Consider the following 9666-nt stretch of genomic DNA (forward strand, 5'->3'; position numbering starts at 1 on the left):
CAATTAAAACAGAGTCACACTGGCGTCTGTCTAATGCTATTAAATTCAGGACACAAGTATAGGAGAAAAATCTTTGGGTACCTTGTTAACATATCTTTCAAGGTAGCATTACTCATTATAGAATAGGATTGCAGTTGCTTTTACCTTCATATCTAACAAAACTACTCCAGCATTTAGAACACGCTGAAACGGCCATTTTTCTCATTCAATAAAGAACATAAGTCAACATTTTGATTCTCAAGAACGCAAATGTTTTTTAGGTTTTACCCCCTTTCGCCCCAAATGACAGTATTCCGCGAAACCCGCAACATCGAAAGGCTAGAAAACATAACTCACCAAAAAAAGTTCTCAAGAAACCCATGGCTCAGCACTAAACGAAACAGAATCTAGATCACTCGCACCAAGATCGAGATAAACTTCATCGATAGCGATCGCGTTCTCTCCATTGTTCTCGGCTTCTATCATTATCATACTCATAATCTCGGTCCCTCCCACGGTTGTGATCCCGGCCTCTATCTCGATCCCTATCCCGCTCTCTTCCTCTGTCCTTCTCACGGTCCCGGTCTCTTTCGCGGCTTCGGCTCCTCCGATGGTCCTCATAATTGTACCCATCTCTTTCCCGGCTGTTGCTGTTCTCCCTTTCACATCGGTCCCTTCCTCTATCTTTGCTTTTCTCTCTACTATCTCTTTCAATCATGCCTAGCACAATTAGAATGGCAAGGAGAACCATGTCAGCAATACAACCTTCGTGACAAAAACAACAATCAATATCCTAGCAAAGGAACCTGCACCAACAAGACAGGTTCAGAAATTCTATGATCATGTAGTAAGCATGCTACGAACAGATACTACTATGAACCTCAGAATCACTGACAAGAGGTAACAAGCATAAACTGTAGTAAACCCATCTAGGAGTCGCACAGTCCAAAGTCCAAACATGAATTCACAGATAGACACTATTGTACACCAACCAGTAACCTGAGTCATTGGTCCCGGATAAGTAACACCAGAAACTCTGCCAATCAGCACTTCAAGTTCACTCATTCTTTCGACTCACCTACACAGCAATTCTGATTGCCACGGCATTTGCACAAAACAATTGAATTGTGAACTACTATGTGAAAGAAAATGGTTAATACAATATAAGGACACTGCATCCAATTTCCTTGAACAAACTACAATTATTCGTGTTGTTATTACAGTATCATATACAGTTAATTCTGAGATAAGTAGGTGCATAACTCCACAAGTTTGGAGAAATGGACTGCACCAGGACTGCCAAAGAGAACAGGATATGCATAATTCATAAATATCCCCACACTATCCTAGCATTCAGGGACAATCCAGGCACACAGCATATCCAACATCAACAAAGTAAAACAGTGAATCAGTAAAGGAAAATCAGTCTATAATAAGGATGTACAAGTGCGTATTTCAACAATGCCAACCAAATGATAATGAAACAATAGGAAACTGAATGGCAGAGGGCCATATGGCAACTAACAATCACATCCCATTCCTATGACAAGCACAACATTAAGACATGAGGCCTAATCCTCAAGGCATGGCAGACACCTGAGCGGCCACCTAGAGCGAAGCCTTAAACCTTACTTCAGCAAGTAACATGCCCCAGACAAATTCTTCGTGCTATTGACAAATGGCAATGACTAACAGAATGGTCTTTTTGTGTCATTTCCTATGTCACAGGGACACGCCATTTGGGCTGTCCCTGATGACATGTACAGCATTATTTTAATACTTTTTAAATAATATTTTATTACATTTAAATTTTATTTCAATAAAAAGCCATTTTAAAGTTAAAATATCCAAAAAATAGTTTTTATTGATTAAAAAACTAAATAATGCTGTGTCCTCGTGTCCCATTTTAAAAAAAAAATGTCAAACTTCCGAGTCGGTTCTGAATCCCGCATCCTCAGTCCACGAATCATTGTGACGTAGGTCATTTCACTGATGGTGGTGAAGAAGTGGCGGTGGTAGTGGTGGTAATGGTGGTAGAGAAGTGGTGACGGTGATGATGATAGTACAATGGAAGAAAATAAGTAGAAGGAAAAAAAAAGTAGGTCCCCTTGGATTTCAAGAAGAGGGGTGATTTCTCAATATATTTTTAAAAACTTGTTAGAAAAACAAAAATAAAACAACCAAATACCAAAATTTGCTATTTAAAAAAAATAACGAAGAGCTATTTATAAAAGCAACCAACGGGGGAGACAATCATTTGAGGTTAGTGACCTGCTCAGTTTTCAAGTAGGTACCCTAAAGAAATTTTCTTATGCATTTTTTTTCAAGTTCTTTTCCCCAAACAGTTGTTTCTCCATGAGGTCTCCACTTTGCTCCAACACCACCAACATGTTACTCAAAATAGAACATTTTAACATAAGATACGTTAATTACAAGACTCAATAACCCTTAGTTTCATACCTAGCTCCTCAACATCCCATCCTGCCCGTCCTGAGCCTGGAAGGGCAAGTCTAGTCACTGCTTGTTGTGTTTTAGCACGGAACTTCTTTTTGAGATTCCCAAACTCGTCATACAACTCACCATCATCCTGGAGAGAAAATAAAATTAATGACATGACCACTTCAAATGTGATGCACAATTAAATAAAAGGAGAAGATATGGTACTTCTTCAGCTTCTCTACGTCTTCGTTTGGTCTCTTCAATTTCCTCTTCATCTAGCTCCTTATAACCTCCTCCACGTCCTCCTCTGATGAAAAATAAAAATTTGAGGTCATAAAAAATAACAATGAAAGATTAAAGAACAACTTTTCAAGGAAGATGGTAACAGGGTGTCAACTACAAGAAATTTATTTTTTATCTTCACTAATTGTTGAACTTTTATATGGCCAGGATAGTTCGTACAAGAAAAATAAAAGAAACAGGATAATCAACATATAGCCAAAACCTAAAAAAGACTTCATAACACAGACCAATATCATGGGGGTACACCCTTTTGGCCCCAGTACCCGTGCTGAACAGGTACAGTTCGGATACGGGTACGGACATGGGCAGGATACGCTCAAACCATATCCAGCACAGTTTGACCATATCCAACCCATTTTTGTCTCAACCAAAGAGCATTTTATTTGGCTAAGACTCCCACAAACACCTACTCTTTTTCGTCTATCACCATATTTCACACATTTGACCCTTATTTTTAGGTCAAACACCATAGAAGTCAAAGCTAAAAAAATTGACTCCAATGTGGATAGTTTTCACCTTCCGCCAGCCCACTTAGACACAGTCTGCCACTATCATCAACACCATAAACAACATTACCATATATATATATAAATATATATATATATATAGTGATAGGGTGCTCCCAGAGCACCTACTCCCACCTAATAGAAGCTTCAAAATTTCAAATTTTGAGTACTTTTTTAGTTGATCAGATCCTATAGATATGATCAATCATTATTTAGTGAAAACAAGTTTTGGATCATGTGATTATGGAATACATGTAGGTTTTTTAAGATCTTCAAAAATCAACGTCTCACAATGTACACAAATTTCATAACTTAAAAAAACCTATTTTGATGTTCAAAAAACATGATCCAAAACATAACTCCTATCATATAAACTGTGTTAAGTACATCCATAAGGTCTGATTGAAGATGCAACCTACAACTATGATTTCTAGTAGGTGGGTGTAGGTGCTCCCGGGGAACCATAGCATTACTCTCTCTCTCTCTCTCTCTCTCTCTCTCTCTCTCTCTCTCTCTCTCTCTCTCTCTCTCTCTCTCTATATATATATATATATATATATATATATATATATATATATATATATATATATATATATATATTCTGTATCCCTGAACCCTATTTTTTGGAAATTGCTGCTCGTATGACCTGTACCCATGCTGTATCCCGTTTCCGTATCTGTATCCATGTGACATAGATACAGACTAACACAAACACTGGTAAATAGACTCTGACGAGACATGGCAGGCACTTTATTGCTTATTTTGTTGATTTTCAGTCTTAATCTAAACGGAGCAAGTCAGCACCACATTGACCAATAGTTCTTAAACAAACAAAAGAAATGATGTCAAAATGGGCCTTTAAGTTTCTTTTGGTTATTCACAAAATGTTAGATTGACAGACAAATTGTCAACATATTCATTGTGAACAAATTGAAAGCACAAAACTCCTCGTGTGACTACTACAATTCAGTTACCATGCTTCTTTCATCCTTAACATTCAAATCCCTGAAAATGTGGGACAGGCAAAAGGAAAATAGTGATCATTCAACAAGTAATGGAGCATTTCTTTGAAGATGCAGCCTCCAGCTAAATATAAGCCTCAATCATTATCAACCTCCAGGCATGACTCTGACCTGGAAATGGTTGTGCTAGAAATGTCATGTCAAGCTTAGAGAAGTTGCAGTTACAATGTAATTGAGGTGTTCACATTTTTCTTGGCATACATCCAATACAACTGATAAATCCATGCCCAAAATGTATCAGCGTTAAAGAAGTGGTGTCTGTCCTAGATTTGTTTTGTTATTCTGATGGAAAATAGAAAAAAGTCCAGAAATGTTTTGCATTTTTCAGTCATACATTAAAATAATATAAATGACATTTCTTTTATATGACTTACTACTGAAGAGTTGCTAGGGTTGCAGTTGTTAACCATGTTTCACAATTACTAGAGATATCTAATAATTTTATAGATACCTTTAATAATTGTGTTTTCATATTTTTTCCTGGATATCTCTAATAATTGTGATATCTAATAATTTTATAGATATCTTTAACAATTATTAGAGATATCTACAAAATTTCAGGATTTGAATAATGTTCAATTGCAGTCCAACTATTCAAAATCACCTTTTTGGTTTTCAATGAACAAAAACTAATATGAGAATTCAAGAATACAACAGTTCTGCCACTCAAACCCTTACCTAACACCGCCTTCATTATGGCCAGGTTTACTAGTGTTACAGATATTGCACTTAGATCGTTTTGCCCAGTTGACATTTCCACACCTGAAAACAGCAATATGATACATAAGAAACAAATATTTAGCACTCAGCAGACTAAATAAATAAACTATGTTCTACTACCATAGACCGAAAATAGGCCCAAAACCCAAATGCATCAAATTGTGAACTTACAGAATATTTTATTATATTATGTAAAAGTGTAGGAAACATAATAGGGGGGAATGTTTCCAAACCATTCCCACCTCCTCCATAAAGTCATTTAATACAGAGCCGAACAGCCAACACATTGTAATAGAGTCTTGGACTATTTTCAAGATATAACATTCAACTTGAAAATTTTGATAAAGATTAGTGGCAATGATGGACAAAGGAGACAGCAAGAAGATAGAAAAGTATCATTTTAAATTGCAAATCTGAAGACCTCCTATTGATCATGTAAACTTAATGAACAGCTCTGGATTCAATCACACAACCATCATCAGCATCACACCACAAATAATCTGCAGCATCAACCATGTACAGGGACAGGTTGAAGACACAAGCAACTACCAATCAAGATATGGTTCAACAAGAAAATGGAGTATTCATAAAAGTCTACATGTTCAATTGTTGACAGCATATACAACAGAAAATCCTAGCAACCATGTTACACATAGGATGCAAGGGATACAAGCAAGAACTTACAGAAAGGCAATAGAGGACAATAGCATAGCATCAAAGAATAAATGGGCAACAAAATGCATGATGCACGGTCAACAGTTATACAGCTACAGAAAAATACCTGAAGCTGATAATCAGTTTTCTTTTCAAAGAACCAGAAGGAACAAGCATTATTGAACCCTTGAAGTGGAGAGGGAGGAAGAAAAGACTTACATGGGGCATGGCCAATCGTTTGGGCCAAAAAGTCCAGTAGGACCACCAACAGGGCGACCCCGGCCACCTGAATCATTGGCAGCTCTGCCCCTTCCACGACCACCACCTCCAGCACCTGTGCCAGAGCCACCAGGAGGGCGGGCAGTTCCACATCGGTTACAGACACCACGAAATGCGAAGTTTACATTGCCACAACTGCTTAAAGTAGGAAATATGAGCCAATGCAATATGAACATTAAATGTTGTGCACCCAACCCCTGAATGTTCAGAAAAGGAGAGAACTTTAAAAGTCAAAGAAAGAGCTGCTCACCAATGTCACATCACAGACCTTGTATTTGGACACAGCCAATCTCCATCTTGTTGCCATGCTTTCCCTGATGCATCACCTCGTCCTCTACCATCCTCCACTAGCTCACCACCCACTCCATTCACACCTAAGTCAGGTTCCTTGCTCTTTGACTCAGCTATGAACACACCAATTCTGCTTCCATGAAAATCCTTGTTGTGGAACCATTCAACAGCTGCTAATGCTGCATGTGGGTCCTCATATGTGACCGTTGCATCTCCTTTTGGCTCATTAGTCACTTTATCCTTGTACAACCAAATCTTGGGGAGACCTGTCCTTTTATCCTTCTGCAAGATTTAGGACAATGAGAAAAAAAAAAGTAATAACACTGTCATCATAACAATTTGCAATGTGCAAGCCAAATGGTAGGCATACCTTCAACAAGCCTATTGTGCCAAAGAACTCTGCCAGCATATTCTCATCTGTTCCAGGTGGCAAGTCACAAACATAAACCGACCCTGTTGAGGGGGCTCCCCTCCCCATATGGTTTTCCATGTCAAGTGTCTCTCTCTAGAATCATGAAATTCAGAGACGGTGTTTTGACACGCCTTGGGCACACAGACACATGCAACTATCGGCTAAACAGCATTAACCCAGTAATCTGACAAAGCAGCACAAAACAAATTTTTTAGATAGTTACACAAAGCATGATCTATTGCATTATGTGTTATGTTGCATTTCAATTCAACCTCTAATCAGAATTCAACCAAATGCTGGCAGAATAAAGATCAACTAAGCATGGATTGAGAACTCTTGGTTAAGTTGCAATCCTTCACAACCACTTGAAAATTAAGCCCCACTCCTAACATAACGTTAACATCAACTGTCTTCAAAAGTGTGTGACTTTATGATGGAGATTTGTCTTGATGGCTCTCTGTCATCCTCATTAAAAAGTTTGGTTGAAAATTCCCAAGAATCCTTGTACCTGAGAATTCCTAAGGAAGCAGATTAGAACTCAGGAACCGGCTTCCTACGAAGCATGCTGCAAAAGTGTGAAATCATACACTTTTTCACACTTCCAAACCTATATGAGAAACATGCTTTCAGAGAATGCAAAACTTGTTTTTCCCAATATGAAATTGAACTTCCTTGATGTAAGACAGGGAAATTTCTAAAAGATTGTGCATAGAGATGTGTGTGTATACAATTTTAAAAAATGCTCTGGATATGAAAGTATATTGTTAATTATGAACAAAAATGTCTAACATGTCAAATATATATAGTTAACTAACAAATAATGATCAATAAATATATAAATAGTAGTGGGCACTTTTGATATCGAGCACAGACTATTTATTGAATTGATAATAAGATGGATACAATGGGTCAAGCTAAGTTCGAAACTCAGTTGACCTGTACCCAGTTCTAGACACTGGTACAGGAGCCTTGTACAGATACCCATACAACATAGTTGGAAATGCGTAATTTAGTGTCATAAGAATTGCATATTTTCTTAAAATTATATCTTTTTACATTGAAAACTACATTTAGGTCCAGTATTTTTGTGAAATGGGCTTAAAAGATATATTTAAGTAGAAAAGAGTTTTATGTTAGTTCCTACTCTTGTTCTTGTTTTTACTTGCTTCCTCTTATGCTTTCTAAATACTTCATGCTTCACGTAGTAAGGTGTTTCTTACACAACTGCTGCTTCTTTCATGCTTTGTGCATCGTTTCTCACACTTCTTACAGTGGTAACTAGGGTTTAGAACAGAACTTTCAACAGGAATTGCCTTTGTCACCAATAAGATGGAAATTAAGTTTCCTAGGAATCTTCCACCAGGAAAATTATTAAATACTACCACGCATAACATCAGGTATTTAAAGTTGGTATACAGCAATCAAAGAGCCACCTTGATCTCTGACAGCGAGCAACCACGCCACAATTCAGTACCAAAACATCAAAGTTAAACTCAAGAACTCGCATGTCACTAACGAAATTATCACCAAAAAAAACAAAAAAACGAGAATTTAATGGAAAATTTTAGCAGCGAGAATGAGCAGCAGCATTAATATACAGCTCTGAAAACACGAGTAACATGAAATGCCCCAACAATCCCAACAAGGGGAATTCCTGAAATTGGCTTTCCTTTCAATCAGAATACAACTAAAAAAGAAATCTACCACACAATGCTCCCTGCAATTACCGCAAAACAACGGATTCCGTCACAGTACACCACAATCTCAGAGGTCTGAATCACAATTCCAACCCACAGCAACCATCATTCAAGCTACAAGCATGACAAACAAAAAGCAATCATCCATTCAACCACAAAAGCATCATCAAAGCCAAACCATTATCAGATTTCCGATTTACAATCATGTTATATCACTATCATAGATAATAAAACCCTAATTTTCCACAAGAAACAACCAGATTGCTCAACCAGCGAAAAAACCATCAAAGAATCCACAAAAGTGACAACCCCATTGGAAGAAAAACCCACAAACAAGCGCAATGATATCTAATCCGAAGGACCACGATCCTCGTAAGAAGAATCAAGAAATCCCTACAAGTCGTCAATGAAAATCCTAATTTCTCCATGTGAATTGGCTCTATTTTCCCGGGGAAAAAAAGGAAAAAAGAAAAAGCAAGAGAAAAAAACGAAAGAAGAAATCGCAGAAGAGAGAGACGAAAACTCACTCAGATAGCGGAGGAAGGAAAAGCAGACACCCGGACGGAGGAAGAATCCCGCCGACGGCAAGGAGGATTTCCGGCGGGATCGCACAGAGCACAAAATTGTAATTTTCTGCTTCGAAGCTATATGAGAAGGGAAGGGGCGGAGCGGCGGAGGTTTCTTTTATATGGAAAGTGTGCTCAAAGTACTATTATAATGCCCCTATATGTAGAAAAGGTTTCGGGAATGCCACTAGCGTGCAAACGGATCGAGTACGGGCCGGTCACGCTTCCTCCAATTCTAATCTGAATTGTATGCAATAGATCCGTATCCGAATTTGGATTCTAATTAGATCCAGTAAAATAGGATTGGATCTAGACATAAATATATTTGGTAATATTAGATATATTAATAGAAGGCCCAAAAATAAGCTCGTTACATTTAAAAAGTGCAAACGAGTGAGCTTTTATCCAAATTATAAGGGTGCATGATTGCCTCGGACCTTAGAGAGTTTTATTTGGCTTAGGGATCACACCATATCCATATCCATATCCGTTTTGTAAAACCCACTAAATACGCTGGTCTATGGCCCAATGGCATGGGTGGCCTCCAAGTGGGGATCAAGCCAGGGGTACCCTTGCTCATAATCCCTCAGGGGTCCCTTTGATGGGAAACAAGCCTAGCTTCTCATCACCTTACTCATGTTTGGGTAGCATGAAAAAAATAAAATGAAAAAACTTAAAAAGAATGAGCGAAGCAGGTTATATGTCTCCTCCGAAGACGCATTGTTTGCTACTGTGCATGTTTGGGGGTCCCAATGAGCGCCACATATAAAAGCTCGTAGGTGTGTGTCGACGTTACTT

The 9666-nt window shown here is 38.0% G+C and overlaps 1 protein-coding gene across 2 annotated transcripts; it reads right to left on the reverse strand.

Moving 5' to 3' along the window:
• Window positions 1-172: 172 nt before the first annotated feature.
• LOC149818174 (transcription initiation factor TFIID subunit 15-like) lies at window positions 173-8952 on the reverse strand. 2 transcript variants are annotated; one of them, XM_089984349.1, is made up of 8 exons: window positions 8830-8952; window positions 6564-6789; window positions 6171-6475; window positions 5843-6037; window positions 4928-5011; window positions 2644-2725; window positions 2440-2566; window positions 173-699 (listed from the first exon to the last, which is right to left on the reverse strand). In XM_089984349.1, exons 2-8 carry the CDS (start codon window positions 6681-6683, stop codon window positions 419-421), a joined length of 1194 nt encoding a protein of 397 aa, XP_089840475.1. In that variant the 5' UTR covers window positions 6684-6789; window positions 8830-8952; the 3' UTR covers window positions 173-418. The 2 variants fall into 2 exon arrangements, with proteins under 2 accessions (XP_089840475.1, XP_089840476.1); XM_089984350.1 differs by lacking the exon at window positions 8830-8952 and adding an exon at window positions 6878-6900.
• Window positions 8953-9666: the final 714 nt, after the last annotated feature.

This window comes from Nuphar pumila, chromosome 13 (assembly GCF_984573655.1).
Source record: "Nuphar pumila chromosome 13, dmNupPumi1.hap1.1, whole genome shotgun sequence".
NCBI lineage: Eukaryota > Viridiplantae > Streptophyta > Magnoliopsida > Nymphaeales > Nymphaeaceae > Nuphar > Nuphar pumila.

Excerpts from the sequence above, each read along its gene's own strand:
- LOC149818174 (XM_089984349.1), bottom strand. The coding sequence starts at position 6,683 with ATGGAAAACCATATGGGGAGGGGAGCCCCCTCAACAGGGTCGGTTTAT. Across the intron at positions 5,012-5,842 it reads AACGATTGGCCATGCCCCAT|GTGTGGAAATGTCAACTGGG; the intron begins GTAAGTCTTTTC and ends TGCTGTTTTCAG. Across the intron at positions 700-2,439 it reads ATGGGATGTTGAGGAGCTAG|GCATGATTGAAAGAGATAGT; the intron begins GTATGAAACTAA and ends TAATTGTGCTAG.